The sequence below is a fragment of the Etheostoma cragini genome, chromosome 1 (assembly GCF_013103735.1).
Source record: "Etheostoma cragini isolate CJK2018 chromosome 1, CSU_Ecrag_1.0, whole genome shotgun sequence".
NCBI classification, from domain to species: Eukaryota; Metazoa; Chordata; class Actinopteri; order Perciformes; family Percidae; genus Etheostoma; species Etheostoma cragini.
The window spans coordinates 26,218,030-26,238,351 of record NC_048407.1 but is presented as its reverse complement, the minus strand read 5'-3'; the positions used below and the strand labels follow the sequence as shown (position 1 = coordinate 26,238,351).

Sequence of the window (20,322 nt, the reverse complement as noted above, 5' to 3'; positions counted from 1 at the left end):
AGTTATCTATGTGACATAATTCCTTCAGCTTGGCTTCTGACCCAGTTCTGTCAAAGGGCCTCCTAAGCTGTATCACGGGGGCATTCTGACACAGCTCTGCTATGCCACCAGAGCCCACACAGACACTAACTCAAACATTTAATGATTTAAGACACGGCCAAACTTATGATTTACTAATGGAAGAGTCCACTCTGCTTCAGTATAGTGAATCACCATTGCAGTGTAGATCTTTAAAACAAATGTCCACTCCCGAATGTCACATTTGGGAAATCTTTTGTTTTAAACCTATCAATACAGAAAAAGCCACATGCTTTTAGCTGAGGCAATGAGAGATCAACATTGAATGTGCTATGCTATACTGGAAATGGCAAAAGTACACATTAACTTATCCAAATCACACCGTAGGACAAGATACAGCTTTCAGCCACGCCCAAGCCTTAAACCATGTCTTTCTTTGGAAACAAAACTCCCCTTGCAGAGGTACTATAATTAAAATTCAGTTAAAATACTCTATGGATTGAAGTTGTTCCAACAGGCTGAATTTGAGTTAATGGGCTGCTGGAGCATTGGATCTTTAATGACATGCTCTAGAGACCACAGCCATTAAACAGCTACACACAGTGGATATACTGCATGTACTGTAGAACTTCATCACAGAAGTATTTTGAAGTCTAGACAGAGTACATCTTTTTACTTTCGATAATGAATCATTGCTTGATGCCAAAAAACAGTGGTTATTCATATTAATCCATTATTAGGCACACTTTTGACTGAGTGTGCCTTAGTAGTGATACGTAGTGATTAGTAGTGATACCCTTTGTTCATCTTATTTGGAGGTTTTGGTGAGCTGGCTACACACTACCTGATTGATTTAGTACCCTTCTGATTGTTTATCATGTAGATAATGAATGAGTGATCTCAGCCATAGTCATTCATTCTCTCACATCCTTTTCCTTTTCTCAGTGTCTTATTTTATCCACTCTCTTTTTGTCTTGCATCCTACCTCTCTCTGTCATTCTCTCTCTCTCTCTCTCACACACACACACACACACACACACACACACACACACACACACACACACACACATACTGTATATATTCAGAGATTTACACAGAGATACTAAAATTAGCAGCATCCATTTCTGCACCAGCACCGGCACCAAAGGCCTCTGAGCAGAAAGCAGAGGGTGCATCAAAGACCTCATTAAGTAATGCACATGCACATGTGTCACAGACAGGCCCCCACACGCACAGATTCCTCTTTTACTCTCATTCATTTTTTCATACTTACATGCACAACTGAACACTCCACAAATGCACAGACAAACACGCCTGCACGCACATACACACAAAGAGAGAAACACAGTCCAACAAAGCAGGACATTCTGGCCCGCCTCCTTCAGGGTGTCTCGGTCAGCCGCCCTACCAGTTATGTGTCACCTCTTATGTAATCACAAAGATTGTTCTTTTTTGGAGATCTAACACAGACACACGTATGTGCCAGATATACTGTACATTTCCCTGATCAGGCCAATATAAAAAAACAATTTACTTTTCTGTTAAAAGCCATTAAGCCCTTATTTGGGCTAGTCTGCTTACACAGCCAGTATTACTCTGCTTTTCAACATCTGTGTTTCTGTACAATTGTCAAGTAAATTTTGTGCAAACCTTTAAAATGTGAAGAAATGCGAACTAATCAACTGGTTTGAGGCTAATAAACTAAGCTACTGTGTAGCTTTGTCAGAAGTTGATAGATGTCAGGTATTAATGTAAATGGATCATCAATCCAAGACTTTTAAAGATGCACATCATCATCTTATTCTGCAAAAAAACTATACTCACATACTTGCAATATTAAGTGTGAGTAATACACAGACCATCTGTTTTTATATGGTTTTACAAGCAATACAGTAAAACACATTATGTGGCTTACAATGTGCATGTTTGCAGCACATTATTATGCGGTTCATGAGCTGTCAAAATGTCCTTCATTTAATTACTAGCCTGTCTCCACCAAACCAAACCTACAACTGTGACAGCCAGTACCAGGACCAACAAAAAATGAGCAATAATTCATACAAAGTGCTCCTTTGAGGAACATGACAGTCATGTCCACCTCCTGGCACGTGTCACTGTGGGCGGGCAGTGATGTACTGACAAGATGAGGCAGAGGAGGCAAAGCAAGGGAAGAGAGTTCAGGCTCAAGGAGCGAGAAAGAGGGTATATGTGACTGAGTGCATCAATGATTATTGTCTACTTTTGTAACACGGACACCCTCAAGCAAATCTATCTCTCTCTGTGTCACACACCCACCCACCCACCAACCCACACACACACACACACACACACACACACACACACACACACACACACACACACAAACACACACAGCCCAAACCTGCTGTGACAGCAGTCAGTGACACCCTAGGTGGTCACATGCCCAGCTGCTCTGACTCAGATATGCACACATAGATATACTGAGAGCCAGAGTCTGTGTCTCTCTATTTCTTTATTGATCTACTTAACTGAGAATATTATCCTTCATAAAATTGAAAAAACTGGTGATCCAAATAGTTATTGAACCAAAATGAAACTGTGCTGTTTAGCAGAAGCATTGCAATAATTTGAAAATCATCAACCTAGATATGCAGCTCAGCAATGTCTGAATTTATTTCCACGTGTAAACATACACGTGACTTTCTTAAGCCAAGTGGCGTGTTATCCGTATGCATTTTGAGCTATCCGCGTGTATGTCTACGATGTATACAGCGGATGTAAACATACATGTCACTTGCTGTGTTAGCCACACATGCCATGTTATTGCGAGAAGAAAGTGATGGTTGAGTTTAGGAAACGTGAAACATGGTTGGGGTTAGGAAAAGAAGAACGTAGTACAAAAAACAACCGACGGTTGAGTTTAGGAAACACATCATGCTGGACACAACCCCCGGCCTCTTGGGTGAAAGTCCTGTGTTTTACCTGTCCACCAGCCCCACCCAACCTCCTTATGTGGATTTTTGCCCTTTCATTCATTTTGCAAACACGCAAAAAAGCGAGTGTGCATCTTGATAAGATGGCATACAAATTGGCGTGCCATTCATATGCCATTTCAAGAGATCCGTCTGAAACACCCTTACTATCGATGTACCTAAAGCCATACATCCTCTGAATGCCCTGAAACCTACCTTTTTGTCATAAATAGGGATGTTAATAATTCATAAACAATAACAATGTTGACAGATTAATACTATCAGTAAACAAAACTTTTGTTGCATTGTAAGAGAAAAATCAACTCAAGTTCGAGACTCTCAAGACCTACTTCTGGACAGTGCTCGTAACAAATTGCTACGTGACACGTGCCACTTTATCCATAAAGATCGGTGAGTTTAATCGGCCGTCTTAACACAGAGTCTGCCAGGATAACACAGCGCAAACAGCTAAACTAATTAATGCGGTGAAGACAAGCTTAGTTTTGAAGTTTAATGTGGCTGTGATTATTCTAAAGGTCCCAACAGGTCATTCTATACAGTGAGGTCAAGTTTTTAAAAATGGTCTCACTTTCATGAAATAGTTACCACTTTTAGAACATGCAAATGTAACACATTTGTAACGCATGAGGAAAAAAAGCATGGTTTAGCGTAAAGTGGGCATATCTGTAAAGGGGAGATTATTATACTACAGTTTTAACTTTCTCAACAGAGATGGTATTCTTTTTCACAATGTCAGTAGACTGGATTTTGTGCAAAATATTCTGGTTGGTGTTGCAACACAAAACATACAGAGGTCACTATCCTTCCAGTACAAACAAAGACACAGTTTCAGAGACTAGTGCATTGCCAGGTGATGAAAAAAGGTTGATGGAGGTCTCTTTAGGGCAAAGGAAGAACCTGAGGTAACAAGTAACAACTATTTGTAACAGAAAGCAACAGAAACCATCACCACTACTGTGAGATAGACGGTACTGTTTTCAGTAAACAACAAGCTATCACAGTTCATTTTACAAGGATATGGTGAATGTTAAAAAAGATTGATGTAAAAAAAAAAAAGGAAAAAGGGTTAGGATTAGTGATTTAATGTAAATCTCAGTTCCCGTAATCCGGCCACCTTCTCGCTGCTTTATAACTGCTCATTACCTCAGAATTATGTATTCATCTATACACACACATAGCTGAAGCTGCACATGTCATTTAAATATGATGCATGGTAACATTTAGATGCATGAAGTCCATTCACATCTCTGTAGCCAAAAAGCAGATCACATTTAAAACCACCTCATATACAAAATCATATTACAGTATAATGTACAGAATCTATGTGTGCCCTGTGTGGGTATATCAACACACTGCAATGTGCTGTGGCACCTGGTTACCATAGCAACACAAGATGGCTTAGCATCGGGAAAGCAGTACTGTAGGTGTGTGCTGAAAAGATGAGAATAAATCACCAATAAGCTCTTTTGGTGTTAGAAAAAAGGCAGCAAATTTCTTTGTCACCATTTGGACGCTACGGAATGACAGATATACACTCTTGAGTAATTAGTGGAAGTTGAAGGAAGTGATTGATTATTTTGGCTCATGCTAGATTACAGATTGTAAATCATTCCTTTCTTATGGTGCAAAATTCCCTTTTAGTGGCTTTATTCTAAACACTATTGTAAATATGCTAATTGCAATGGCTGCTGTGTATCCATAATCATGGTAAATTTGGGGGATTAGAACAGTTTGACAGTTTTGACACACGCACGCACACGCAAACACCTAAGCATCTCATCTGTTTTCGATTACACAATTGATTGTTTATCTTGATTAAAAGAAGTTCCAGTTTCTCAATTAGGATCAATAGAGTGAAATCAGGGAAGAGTAATCTAGACTGGCAGTAGAACTGACCACAGACACAGCTGACAAACAACCCTGTGACACACGCCAATAAACAGCACTCAGATAAAAAAAGAGCACTTAGAGCTTCTTCCTGAGTAAGTTTACAGGGAAAAGGGACAAAATAGAATGAACGGCTTTTTAGCGAATAGCTAAAAACTAGCTATTAGTCATGACTATGTGTACCTTATGGTAGTGGTTTAAAGTGTAACCTATTATTGTGGCCAGGTTAGCTCAGTTGGTAGAGCGGGCGTACAGCGGGTTCGACTACAATTTGCAGCCCTTTGCCGCATGTCTTTCCCCTCTCCCCCCTTTCATGTCTTCATCTGCACTGTGAAAATAAAGGCCTATAAACGCCCACAAAAATAATCTTTAAAAAAAGTGTAACCCTATATTCTTTACCACCACTCAATCTATTCATACCGTTTATCTTCAGCCCTCATTCACTCCCTTACAGAGAAACACAAACATGACCTTAAGCAAAAGATAATTGCCTGATTAGCAGCATTACTCACCTTCCATTGCGTACTTCATATCCAGGGCAAAGAGGCTCCACATGATCTCAGCACTGATCTTGCCAGCATTCAGCTCTTGTGGAAACCTAGTGGAATTGAAACGGATTTCAATCAGACTCATTTCCGTATAATAACATGCTCGACTGGGTGGCCCGATGGCTTGGGCCAGCCTGAGTCTCTAACAAACGACTTAACAGATGTGAAAGAAGAAATGGTTGGGGAATCTCAACTAATAACACCCTGTCATTTCCAAACCTGGTTGAATTGGGGCAGAATAGCAAGATGCATGCCTGGGGCGTAACAATGAGATGAAGTGCAAGAGGAAAGGACTACGCAAAGTAAGAGAGAGAGAGAGAGAGAGAGGGGAGTGGCAACCTATTTGGTAAGTAATCTGCTATTTTGAACGCCTATAGATTTTAAGTCAAAGCTTTAATGTGAGGTGTCAATGGTTTAATTATCCGCATTTTCAGATAGTGATGGGAGGACATTTATAGATGACCGCGGAGTGGCCTGAGAACTGATAGGTCAATTTATCTGTAATAGTTTTACTTTTGTTGAAGACCGCCCTGTTTCCAACAAAACATTTGTCTGCTGAGTTCCATTTAAACAGTTATCTGCTCAGCCGGGACACTCCGGCGGAAACCAATGCCCAAGCTTGTCTGCACACTCTTCTCTCCTCCACCCTTTCCTCCTCCTCAACCTTTGGCACATCGTTTTATAGAGCAAAGGTACAAGCACTGAGATTAGAAGGCGGGTTTGTGCTTTCAGTGGCTACCAGAGAAAAAAAACTAAACAAGAATCCCCAAAACAATTGCTCCCTCTTTCATCTCTATCACTCTCAGAATTGTTCTCTCAACCTGTGTTCTTCGTGTCTCATCATGCACACACGAACTGTGGGTGAGGCAGACAATAAAAATCTTCATCTGCATCTACTCTGCATGGCTGTAGATGGTTTACAGTCAACTTCTATGTGATAAAATAAATACTTTGTGGTTTACAGTCTGCACAATGAATATTCCTAGAAATAATCACTAAAGCTCTAAAGCAACTGTAGCATTCTGTTTTATATTTCCAATCATAAAATACATTTTGTTTATCAGTCTAGTGAATCAACAATTTCTAGAATAGATTCCCAAGTACCTCTAAATATTCTCAGCACAGAGCAACAGTAACATTTTAAATTTTTTCCCTCGGACGGCAGCAGGCAACAAGTCCACTCCTGGATTTGATGGAAAAAAGCATGAGAGTTTGTCACTCTGGAACTTGACCAAGGGACTTTGAGGGAAATGGGCATGAATATTGCAAATCTATCATTAGACAGTATGGGTGAGAAAGCTCAGGGCATAAACAATGTTGTAATAAGCATCATAAATCAGCAAGAGGAAGGAGAAAAGAAAAAGGGGGAGGCGAGCGGATATGTAAGAGCGAGACAAAATAGAGAAAAATATGTTTCATCTTATTTCTCGTTAGGCGAGGTGCGCTCTATTTTCTTGAGGTTGTTTAATTTGTTGGATTTCATTAACCAAACCATCGGAAGGACGCCAACACAAACCCCCTCAACACCATCACCACAACCATCCCTTTTTTCCAAACAAGTCTCTCATCTGTTATATAACTCAGCCATACTGCATTCCCGTTTTATCCATCCATATTGTGGCTCACCATACAAACAAAACATTTTTTACTGCTGACTTCCCTGGCTGCCTCACAACCACAACACACTGCTCATTCATGTCTTCACATCAGAAAATAAATATTTCAAATATACAGGAGCAAAAAAAGGCTTTTTGTTTTCTCTCACACTCTCTTTAAAACAAATCTTTGAAATACTTAATATGGTCCGTAAAAAGGGATTTCTCTTCCTTGTCTATTTAATCCTGTGCAATGAATTATGAAGCCAGACATACAGTAAAGAATAAAATAAATATTGATCAAATAACTAAATATTCAATTAGCATGAGCCTTATTAAAGACCCAAATGTTACTTTTATTTATTTATATTTCCATTTCAAACACTTCCTTAAACCTCCTTTCAAGTCAAACACATCCATGTCCATTTGGTCACGAATGGTTGGGTGAATATAAATTAGGCATCCATGGTTACAAGCAAATGGTATGTTGTTGACGCAATGTTCAACAATGCATGGGTAATGAGAGTGCCTTACCACACAAGCTGGCATATTAACTAATTAAGTACACGTTGAACATGCATTTGATGAGATGGCTTGGTAGAAAGCATGTTGTGTATAATAAAGAAATACATACTGGTTAATGACTGGGGTGTAAGCCGTCCGGTCCTCGTCGATAACAGACACCATGAGAGTGATGAGTTTTGGCCAGAAGTCCAGGTTCTTTATCGACGGACCCTGCTCCTCTCGGGGAATGTCCTGCTTTCGGCTCTACAGAAAATAAGATTAGGATGGTTAAGAGTCTGAAGACGGTTTGAGTGTGTTGAAGGTGAACCAGAATATATGATAAGGAAATAAGAATTTTGGGATATGGCAAAATAGAATAACTTGCCTAGGATCACAAAGAGAAAGCCAAACAAAGATTGCTGTTGTAAGTCACAGACTTATAATGCATTTAGATATTCTGTAATGCATTCAGTAATATTATCTTGCCATTACATTTTTTACGCTATCGATAATATGCTTGAATAAGAAGCAATGGTTAGGAAGTGTTATGGCCGATTTTCACAGGTTAGAAAATAAAACAACTGAAAAACAACTGAAAACTTTTTTGGGTGATTTGTTTGAAATTATGCATGTGTGTAATTTTGCATTTTTGTTATAGGAATTTTATTTCAACGATATCAGCCTTTATCTTTATTGTTCTGCTAATGCAGTGGTTCCTTAAGTAGGGTCCTAGGGCCCACCAGCAATAAAGGAGAATCATTTCTGTTCACTATAATTCCATCCATAAGTAACACAGTAAATATGTAATTATTTCGGTCATTGGTTTTAAACACTTTCTGTAATAAAACATCACAAAGCAAAAATCCTATCAGATGCGCCAGATGTTTTGAAACCAGAGCATGCAGATTACGGTTGCATGATGGAAAAAAGGCAGATTATTGACTGACCTCAACAACATGATTTGGTTTGTCAACAGGGGAAACAGATACAGCAAACATAACAGGTTTTGCCAAAATCAACTAGGACTGAATTGTTAAGGATTACAAATAAGAAGTTTTAACAACACATTTATTCAGCCTCCAGTAATGTATTTATGTAGATGGGGCTGTGCGTCAAAGTGTTTTGCAGAAATCTCAGTGGCTGTCCCGGGGTGAAAGGTGATAAATATGAAACCTCTCACTGACTCTAGCATCTGCTCACCCCACACTGAGTGTAACCATAATGATCTCCAGCCAGCATGTCCCTGTCTCAGTCCTCCACTCTGCCTTGTTCAGGTTGCACAGAAAACAAGCAAGGCCACGCACACAGAAAACACAGAGCTGATTGCATATACCGAAACAAACTCAGCCATACTGACAGCTCTGTATCAGACATAACAACATGCAACACACACACACATGCCTATGCACTCTGACAATATCAAATGTGAACTATAACTGTGGACTACGGGTACATACCCTCCCAATGGGATGCAATACACATTCTCTCATTTGTGGATATACAGTATCTCTGACTAAAGCAAAAGATATGTTTGATGTATGTTGCTGAAAAAAAGTGTTGAAATAAAGCATGTTCCAATCAGTTTAATTATTTAGGTTGAATAATTCAACAACCATAAGCCTACTGACTTTGGTGCAGCACACAGAGTAGATGTTGTAGTAAGAGCTGGGGAAATTGAAATGCAACATGAGGCAATTCATCATTGATGCAGTCTTTAAAACCTAATCAATTCATACAATAATCAACTTATGTGTGATGACGTTGATTCTTGTTTTAAATGTCTGGTGGTGCAAGGCAGACTTTGCAGCTGGAGGAATTTAATCTCACAGCAACAAGAAACACAGATGCAGCTTACAGCTGATTCCGTGTCAACCCAGTGTTCACTACTTTAATCATTTGGGTTTGGGGCTGCAAATGTTAAGTCTATCACTGCCATGGTCATGACAACTGATTACTACTCCTTCCATGGGAGGTTCCATCCCAGGCATCATATTGATCAAAGGCTCATGCATTTCTAATTTGCATATTCATTTACATTTGCTGTGTAGCAAGACATGAAAAATGCAGTGCTTTCCAACATGGAGGCAACAGGGATCTTTATGTAACGGAATCTTGACCGAAAGACTGTGTTGGGAAATCATCTACAGTATGTGCTACTAGAACTGGTAAAGGAAGGCTGAGATGTGAAACAACATTGTTTAGTGTGATCATAAATTAAGGCAAGCAGCGCCAGAGACAGATTTGCTTGGCCCATTAATCATGAACCTGAAAATATTGAGAGGTTAACAAGTAGTTACTGGCCCCTTATTCATAGTTAATGAAATTAGAATAGGGATGCTTGCTTCAAAGAGGAAGGTCTGACCTGGTATTAGAGGCCTGGGCCATCAGGGGGAGAAATGCTACTACATGCAACAAGGTAAAATTCTGTTAAATAGGAGGCGTGATATGATGAAACAAATATCTCTGCAGGAGGTAACTCAGCTATGCAAAACCTGTCAGTGCGTGTGCATAGCTGTATGCATGTATGAAGGACACTGAAGGTTGTGTTATCCCACCGAATTGGATGCAGCATGCATCCCGCTTAAACATAGTGTAGACTCCCTGTGCTCATCTGTATTCACCTCAAGTATGTACACACACATTGTTAAAGGTGATAAGTGGACTTCTGTCTTTTTACATTCAACATCAAACTCATGGAGTGGTTGTACTAGGAGGTGAATACTGTAGCTCACAGTGTAGTTTTGCAACTCTGCATGCTCAATTGTGGTGGTGGGGGCACTAGAAGACATATTCATAGCAGTGTATTGCTCCTCTAGAGGGTAGCTAGTGGTTAATGTTTATTGTTTAGCACTTTCAGTCCCTGTGTGGGAGAAATCAGCATTAGCATACAACTGGCTCCTCATCAGTTCTCACAATGTGACATAAATTACAGTCTCTGATTGAAGGATGCTCCGGAAGAATGTGATCAAATTCCCAAGAGAAAGAGCTATGGGTAGAACTGAAGCTGTTGCAATGCATTTTAAGGCCCAGAAATTTTACATATCAAAGAATGCACTCTAAGGCACACATTCTGAAAACAAACAATGTTTCAGTCAGACAGAGTTAAATCAACCATTTGAGTAGTGTTGGCAAATATGTGATAATGTTGATGATATATGTAGATATCAAATCAATTTGTATGTGTGTGTAGATATATATATATATGTATATATATATATATATATATATATATATATATATATACACACACACACACACACACACACACGTACAGGCCAAAAGTTTGGACACACCTTCTCATTTAATGCATTTCATTTATTTTCATGACTATTTACATTGTAGATTATCACTGAAGGCATCAAAATTACAAATGAACACATGTGGAATTAAGTACTTAACAAAAAAGTGTGAAATAACTCTTAAATAGGTCCTATATTTTGAGATTCATCTGCCCTCTTTCCCTTTTGTCTTGCTTTTTCAAAATCCTCCTTTTCCTGCCGGGATTTAAGAAACTGTTGAGCTAGATTCCCCCTGCCAGTCCTTCCCCGAGTAATTTAACGCCAAGGCAAAAGAACCGAGCTTTGTTGTTATGTTATGCAAAAAGCCTCGTTGTGGCTGGGATATTTCACCGCCTGCCTGGCCACAGTGTCAGCGCTTGTGTCACCACACTCAGTCACCGTTAGCAACTGGAGAATTGGGGTCTGAAATGTGTTCTATCTACTGAGTCAAAGGCTACCTAGTGTATGTGAACATAATCATTTATAGTCACAATGAGATTTGCTCTGGGGTGAAGCTAACGTTCTTTTCTTCTGCCTAAGAGGAAGCATTGATGGAGAGGCTGCCAATTGTAAAACTGTGGCGGACGAAGACGTAATTAGCAAAAGTGTCTATCCCTCCGGTTTGGTAATTGCTTACCACCCCTCAGGCTGTTTAAACAAAGGAAGATTATTATTCAACTTTTGAGTGGATTGCACACATTATCCTGAGAGACATTATCTTCTGAGATGTGGAGGCCATTTTTCTTGGGAAGTAAACTGTAAAATAATCAGGCGGAACTGCCTGTTGCCTGATTTACTCAAGCAAGTAAACTAGCCCATGGAAATCCTCATGTGTGCGGATGACCCTAACTGTGGTCTGGACTGTGTTTCTTTGAATTAATATGAGAACTCCAGTTGCTTGTGGCATGCTAGTGATCCATTCCTACATGTGGAGGTAGTATGGCGGTATACTTTTACGCCAGTATACTGTTATTGTCAATGTTGAAACTTATTTTTTGAGCTCTTACATTACCCATGTGGACACTTGAGAGCCAAAAGAGGCTTGAACAGATGAGATGGTGATTGGATCAGGTTAAGTGCTGCCTGATACTTGGCTGCCTTTGTGCAGCTCTTCACTTTGGACTTTTCTTTCTTAGAAGATTGAAGTCTTTCATGCAAAGTTTGCAATAGACGCGGTGAACATTATTATTGTCTAATCATAACATATAGCCTATTGATTTCCACCCAGGTTGGAATGAATTTATATTTCCCCGGCATTGGCATACATCAATGATCGATGGTATTTTTAATTCCCCAACGTCTCAGTCCAGGCAGCGCTGCGACCATTGACTTTAAGGCATCTAACCAAAACCTTAATCTAAAGCATAACCGTTGCCTAATCCTAGTGCCTTCCAGGCAGCATTGCCTGGAGAAATTGGGGGCTTAAAACACTGAAAAACCACATACAAAGCCTACTAAAGCTGAGAAGGTAAGGCGTGATGTCTGCTTTATGACAGGCTGAAGGTGATGCTTGATAAAGGCATGATGTGAGTGCCAGCACCTACCAGAAAATATTAGAAAAAAGTATTTTTACCTTGCGTTTTTGATAAATGAATTCAGAGCGGTCCAAAAGTAATACCGTTATTTAATATTAATTACTTTTAAAGGACTACCAATAATTAAAGGCTGATTTTTCAGGTATGAATTTAAGTAAGCTACATCACCACGCTTAAACAGCTCACTGTTTCCAGTGATGAAGGTAGTACATTCATCAAGACTATATTAAGTGTCAGTTATCTAGTTAGTGTTGCCTATCTGCTTTGCTAATTACCATATGTTGAAATGCTAGTTTGTAGATGAAATGTGACTACATATGTAAATCAGCAGAGCAGGTATGCTGTCATTTCAGTTTAGACGCTCTTGCTCACACTGTGTTCACTCATGAAATTATTAAGAAATGCAAATGCAAATAACCTTTAAAATAACAATAAACACATATGCCAGTGTCCAGTGTGTACTATGCATGAGAATACAACACCCTTTTTATCATTTAGCATTTTTGTTAATAGTTTATAACATCTTGTTTGTTTGCTCTGGATGGGTTGGCTTGGCTTATATGGCTTTTTAAGCCAAGGGAAGCCATAACAACAACAACAACCATAACAAAAGAAACAAAAGAACACTAAAGCTAAACAGCTGGCAGACAAATCCCATAATAAAAACGGGGTAAACAAATGCCACGCAGTAATTACAATTACAGTTTGCATTAACATTCAGCTTTTCAACATTTGCTGCAAGATGTACAAAGGTTGCTTCAGCCACAGATGTGACAATGTGTTTGAAGGTAAAACGTTGGGCCGGGTACGGCTCAAACATTTCCGATACCAATGCCAGTACGTGACTTTGAAATTGTGTATTGAATCATTAGGCATATTTCAATACTCAATACTTATGAGGTGATTCGGTCAGCTCCTAAAAAGTATTGAACAGCCCTAGTATGACGTGTCTCAAGATGATTGATAAGCACTGGGACTGGATTTCGACCAACTAACAAAATACTCCAAACTTTAAGACAAAAAACCAGATGTTAAAAGCAAAACCCTCAGAGCAGGGTTTACTTTAAAAAATCTTCTTTAAAAAAAGTTTACAATGACATCTGATTACTAAGGTGTTTAGGAGAAAGGTGAAGGAAGAAGTGATTGGGTGAAAGGCTTGACTGACCAATGAGCCAATTATCATCATGTTGCAACATGCAGTGGCCGCAGCAAAAAAAAGCTATATTCTGGAGATGAGAGGCACGGTCCAGGTATGGTGCGAGAACCATGCCTGCACCTTATTTTGTTAGACTCTAACACTAGCCACACCTTATGACCTGGCACCTTCATCTCTTCTTCATCTTTTTGACACAATTAAATAAAAGCACACACAACTATAGTACAGTAACTATTCTTGTTAAACCTACATTTCAGCTAAATGGTCTTGGTGTATGATTTGATTAGCGTTTAGAGTTTCAAGATGTAGGAAAAACAAATCCAAGTGAGAACTTATTACATGTTAAAATGACACATTGTTTAGAATCTGTGTCTACTATCTGCAATATGTAATGTAAGGAATATAGAGTTTGATTAATTAACTGAACAGATTAATTAATAGTGATAGTCAAAAGGATCTGAAAGCTGTTTACCTGGTCAAGGAGTTGGTTGTACAGTTCATGACAGTTATCAAAAATGTATTTGTATGTGGAGTCCAGGCACGCCTTCACGCAGTCCTTCACCACCATACTGGCTCTCGGTGGACTCTGGAGCTCTTGTACCTGCAAATAAAAACACATTAATGATTAAAATTTTAGGTGCTCGGTCCCATGGCAGTAAAATTGTACAATAACTATATATCATGTTAGCAACCCAAAATCAATGACAGTTACTGTGTCTTAAATCAATTTCAATGTATAGTGTACCATCCATCAGTGGAGTGATAACATAATAATATCATATTACATGTACATGAACTATTAATCCCAAGATATAACTTTGTTGTAGAAAAAGAGCAAGCTATCCATTATGTATATCGTAATTGGCATGTGGCCAGACTGGCATTTAGGTGTGTGTGCAGCAAAATGAACTACAGTCTTATACAGTAAGTAACACTGTAGCTCCTGTGTGTGAGCAGGTGTGCATATACACAGTAAAGCGCAGCATGGGCATTGCACAGATTGAAAGCGTTGGTAAGCTAAAGTGACAGATTTCATTCCTTTGCTCAAAGCTGCCATCTTAGCAACGCTTCAGTGCACCAGCTCTACACTCACACTCCTGCCAAAAGAAAGCTGAATAGAACCGGGCCCTTCATACAGTGGAAGATGTCAAGACATAGTGTTGGCGGAGCACGACACAGCTGGAAGCGTTTTGAACATGTACAGTAGTAACTGTGGTATACAGTTCAACACCTAAACTGTATACACAAACAACAACACAAACAACACAAACATGACTCTATTGTATTGGTCAATAAAATCGGTCAAGAAATTGTGCAACAATAAATTACTTGGATTTGAATAATCAGTGGTGTAGAGAGGGACAGGTTTCCTTAAATTATGAGTTTAATCAATTTTACCTAAACAAAACCCGCTTAAAATCAATGTGGCTTTATGTTTACAATTAAATGTTCAGAATAGTATTACTAGTCTCTCAGAAAAGGGCACAACCCTTCTATGATGAAGCTTAAAAAAAAACTCTACAAAGGTAAGTTAGCAGTGTGGTCAATACGACACACACACACACACACACACACACACACACGCACACACACGCTACCTTCATTCTAAAGAAGGTGATGCTGGTCAGCAGATCAACAGTGGATTTAAGATCTTGGAGACGCTCTGGGTTTCCTGCAGGGAAATTATCCTGAAGTAAGAAGGAGAGAGAGGAAAAATAACATGAGGAGAAATCTTGTTGAAAGCAGCCTTTTAAAGTCTCACAACCCCACCCACAACATTGCTTAACCAGAAACATTGAAATTGATTACCGAGCAACGCCCAGCAATCATACCAAAATGACTCTCTGTCTAATCGTTTAGTGGACAAGGGAGGTCTCTGCTGATGAAAACCTCTATTTCGGGGCCATGAAGTCATCAGGCAGTGCAAAGCACCGTGACGAGGAGCATATAAAGCCCTGACAGCCCAGAGGAAAGGCTTCACTGGCCCATACATTATCCTAGTTCTCTTCTCTCTTAGTGGTCTAATATAATTTTGCTCGTTTTCTATCCCTCCTGTAGTTTGTCAATAACTGCTCAATGGAGATTCAGGAAATGGAGCCAAATCTTCACAGCGGCCTGTAGGCTTGACAGTACAAGCACAGGAGAAGTCTATCTCCGATCAAGGCAGCAAAACTCGCTTGACAGCTTTTGGATAGGGGCAACATGGAGATTTTTATTTGGGATGATGAAATTAAATAAAAAAACTTCAGATTGAGAGTTTTCAAAGAAGAAGCAAAAAACACAAAACAGACAATGGCGTTTTGAAAATAATTCTTCCAATACAACCTGGAAACTCCCACTATGTATAGGCCTACTTGTTTTTCGAGTAGTTTATCTGTCACAGGCCATTGGGGAAACAACAACACTCATTTAATCACACTCACTCAGACCAATAGTGGAACTTCATCACTCAGTGATTCAGTGACAGAGTTTTAAGGTAACAGGCATGGTCATAGGTGATCCAGCAATAAATGTGGAGGCCTGTTAATGCTTTACAGACAGTCAGATGCCTACTTACAGTATATTTTTCTAGACTCACGATTAATAGTAGCAGTCTAGTTTAGAGATGAATGTGTAGTCCCCAATAGCCTCCAGTAAAACAAGCTTGACACACATTGTGCACAAGAAAATGTGAACCATAATCTACTATTTTGGCTTCTGTTTGAAAAAAAAAAGACCTTTTAAATTAACAATAATTCCTATGAAAGTATAGTTCTAAAAGTGTTTCATCACGTCTTTCTTTCTAAAAAGATTTTATTCAGTTTACATTTTAAAATGGGATTTAAGAAGCTTGAGTATCCTGTCTTATTCCGTCCACAGAATCCTTCCAATACACATTCTTACAATTTATTACAATCAAAGAATAAAATTGTCTTGCAGCTGTTGTACTGCGATCAGTCTTATTCACAGAATGGAGCCTGAGTGCCATCAGTCACTACCCTTTCTCTGCTGACACTGAAAGTTCAATAACCTCACATACATGTAGCCTTCAGACAAAAGGGAAACCATCAGTCCCTGTAGCTTCCACTGCAACCTTGAGTGATGCCATCATTCGGTACACCACCTAAAATCATTGTGCTGAACATTTACAACCTACAATTCGAGGAGATGAGTGACAGTTGTCGAGGCGTTTAAAGAACAACTTGCAACTTTAATAGAGTGAAACCAATTAGGTCTGCAATGCAACTTTCTTGCTAAAAAAGCTAAACAATATTTTATATATTTTATATTATGTTAATATTTTATAGTCATAATTAACATTTAATTATGATCTACTACACTGTTCAATCCTGACACTGTTCACTTTTGCCCCCTCACCGTTGGACACAGCCTACCATAGTACCTTACCTTATCATGGTCGTTGCATTTTTTTTTTTTTATTCTTATGGAAGTGTGATATATGTATGTATATTTGTTCGCTGTGTTATGGTGGTCTTGCTACTGGATGCTTAAAATTTCCATCAGGATGAATAAAATATCTATCTATCTGTTGGTAAGCCACTAAGGCCCCTGCATTCCTCAAGCAATGTCAAACTAGTCAGTGCTTTCTTGCTTTTCCAACAGAGGCAATAACATCTTTACCAAGGAGAGGAAAAATAGCCATGAAAGACTGCAATTTTCACAACTGCCAGGCTACCTTTCAGTCATAGTGGAAGTCTGATCCACTGAGTCGGTTTGGTTTTTAAATGAAACCATTTATTTTCTTTGCAGACATAATACAATCTCATATAATATTCTATACATTTAAATAAAGGGGAAAAATGCTTTACAGTGTAGCATTTTTAATCTATTAGTGAATTATGACATCAAATTGTAATCTAGCTGTATAATTATGGTGATTGAAGTCAAATAAAGTAAAGTGCTCATGGGAGCTCATTATGTTTGCTGCAAAGGGGATAGGTGGGTTCCTCACAAACACAACGTATTATGATCTCAGCTACCAATCTAATTTGATATTTGGAACTATGTTTTGATGGGTGCACAAAATGAATTCATTATCGACACAACTGTGATTATTTTTTATTTAATCAGAGTCTCTCTGTTTCTGATTAACATACAACATTATTAATTCAGTGCCTTACCGTACTTTACAATTGCTGATGTTTAACAAAGAACAGATGTATTGCCCAGAAGCAGCCAAGCATACGAAAAAAGCAAAGCATCCGTCTCTGAGCCAAAGTAGAGACAACATCAGCACTGTCAGATGACTGAAAGTCCATTATGAGACGGGACGAGGAGTGAGTGATGCTGATGAGCATTTAGTTCTTTGACTTTGTTTTAGAGCACATTACATGTTATGTTGGGCTTTTGCCTACACTGAGTGCCAAACCTTAAAGCAGTGGCTGCTTATCATCAAAAACAAAAATACAGTGTATTGTTTGTTGTGTACATTTAGACTGTGTATTTTAACATTAACATTTTTTACAAAGGCAGCATGAAAACACGGCTAAAAAAACACCGGGCAACACCGGAGTGAGTGCTGGTAATCATGTGGAAAAAGAGATCAAAAGCAGTCATGCACTGAAGTGCACTGGACCTCAAACTGCCACAGGAACACTGCACTGGTCACCCTGCACTCTAACCATCATGAGCAGAGGCATATGCCGTTGCTCCTAAAAGGCGCATAGCGCCGCCCAGGACGATTGTGATTGGTTTAAAGAAATGCCAATAAACCAGAGAATGTTTTTCTCCCATCCCGGAATGCTGTGTGGACTAGCCAGACCCTCCCCCGCAGCACTGGGGAGGAAGGTCTGGCAAAGCTATAAGTACATATTACTATAGAGCAACATTGTGGATATTATCCCAAAAGTGTAATTTTTTGTTCATGAGGTGCTTTAACAGCTCAATGTTACTGAATATGACACAATCCTGCTGTAGAGAGCTACAAGTACAGTATGGAACAACTAACTAGGTTTTTTTTAAGTGAGGCAGCAGTAGGAAGTACAGCTCCGTAGAAAGCAACAAAGCATTAATACTGCACAGAGTTTCATAAAAAAAAAAAAAACTCCCAGGGGTGCTTACTGAACAAATATAACTTTATATCAAACTGTCCAAACTAAGCCCAAATCCCTCGCAGCGTGTTCTGAACACTGATATGTCGCAGCAAAACCTGCAAATCCCAGCTGGGACAGACTGACTATACAAGGTGTCACCCTGTATGAGGGCTGTTGGAATTAAGTTTAAAGGAAAAAACGCATATGTAGCAAAATGTAGAGTGGCAGCTGCACCCTGGCTCCCTCTCTGCTGATTTAAGTCCCCTATTTTACAAAAGCAAACTCAATATACCTCAGAATGTCATTATAGGGAAATCCATACGGTGAACAGGCAAAGAAGCCAGATCTGAATCCTATTATTGTCCAATAGTGGCAGGCCGGCTCTGTGGGACGGCTTCATGAGTGAGAGAATGACAGTATGGTGTGCGTGTGTGCGTGCGTGTGTCTGTGAGAAAGAACCACTGGTCTGTGGCAGGCTTGACAAGAGAGCAGCAGGGCAATGCTGGCAGGTGAAGCCAATGTGATATTCTGTGACTGCTCTCAGTGAACGTGTCATCACCAGACAGCCGGGCCATCCGAAAATAAAAGAAGCCATCTCTCCTTCACTTAAAGCATAACTGCGGCCAAAATGCAACCTAGGGTCTTTTTGTTAATGTACCAGAGTCAAACTTTTGTTTTACAGTATAATTAGGACAGTGCCACTTTTAAGATTTACTGTAGACAAACTGAAAACACTGAAACTTTGCAGTGTATCACGCATGAACTTGAGCATTGGGAAAACCATTTTGGGGTAAGGGAACATTAACAATGCTTTTGAATGTTCTTTTGAAATAACTCTTACTCATTGGTAGGTAATTTGAAAAGGTGTGCAGGGGTACATGTGGTTAAAAAACATTATCAAGAGCTTTTCATGTCTTTTTGTAAATTTAAATTTTGAATATATTTTTTAACTAAGATAGCTTTTTAGGTATACTTCATTTAAGTAAGCTATGCGGCATTCAGTCCTTCCAGGATTTTGAGATGTTGCAATACGGCTGCACGATTATGCCCAAAATGATAATTTTGTAATGTAATAAAATACAAAATACAATAAATAATAATTTTAAAAAATCACGATTATTTTGATCAATAGTGAGATCACGATTAATTATCACAAATATTTGTTGATTTTAACTGAAACAAATGTTATTGTCACATTGGCTATTTATAACTGCTTTCACATCCATATTGTGCTACATTCCTCTTATGTTGAAGTTGAAGCTGCGGCACATGTAAATGAAAATGATCTGAAATAAATAGACTAGGATATATTAGCTTTCTAGCCTAGTGAGCCATCAAATGGCAACTTTCAACAGTTTACATCAAAGACATACGGTCAACCTGAAAATTCTCTATATACAAGATTGCAGTGGAGCTTGCTAACAGATGTTGCCTGCTGCTCATTATTCAGTGACAATCACAGAACAAATGACCAGGAGAATGAACCTCAATCATACAGAAAAATAAAAAGTGTGAGTGAGACCAACTCGGTGGGGGATGAAATGCCACTACCCCCGCAGAATAGAAATTGTATTTCCCCAGCATATATGTAAGTGGGGGTGGACAAAATATTAGAAATACATTTCACAAAAATGTGGTCCAATTCAACACAGCAAGTAAGACTTCAGATATGACTGTAAGTGTATTTGCCTTTTTTATGTGGTCATTGACAAATTAACCTAATATACAGTGGGTACGGAAAGTATTCAGACCCCTTTAAATTTTTCACTCTTTGTTTCATTGCAGCCATTTTCCAA

General features: G+C 39.0%; 1 protein-coding gene across 6 annotated transcripts in view; it reads right to left on the bottom strand.

Moving 5' to 3' along the window:
• LOC117948892 (protein unc-13 homolog C) overlaps positions 1 to 20,322 on the bottom strand; it is a 99,691-nt gene that overhangs the window by 31,562 nt on the left and 47,807 nt on the right. For all 6 annotated transcript variants that reach the window (XM_034878880.1, XM_034878839.1, XM_034878844.1 and 3 more), the window contains 4 exons: positions 15,092 to 15,181; positions 13,966 to 14,094; positions 7,655 to 7,788; positions 5,390 to 5,475 (listed from right to left, as the gene is read on the bottom strand). In XM_034878880.1, the coding sequence (XP_034734771.1) occupies positions 5,390 to 5,475; positions 7,655 to 7,788; positions 13,966 to 14,094; positions 15,092 to 15,181 (439 nt within the window). The remainder of the gene's footprint in view (positions 1 to 5,389; positions 5,476 to 7,654; positions 7,789 to 13,965; positions 14,095 to 15,091; positions 15,182 to 20,322) is intronic.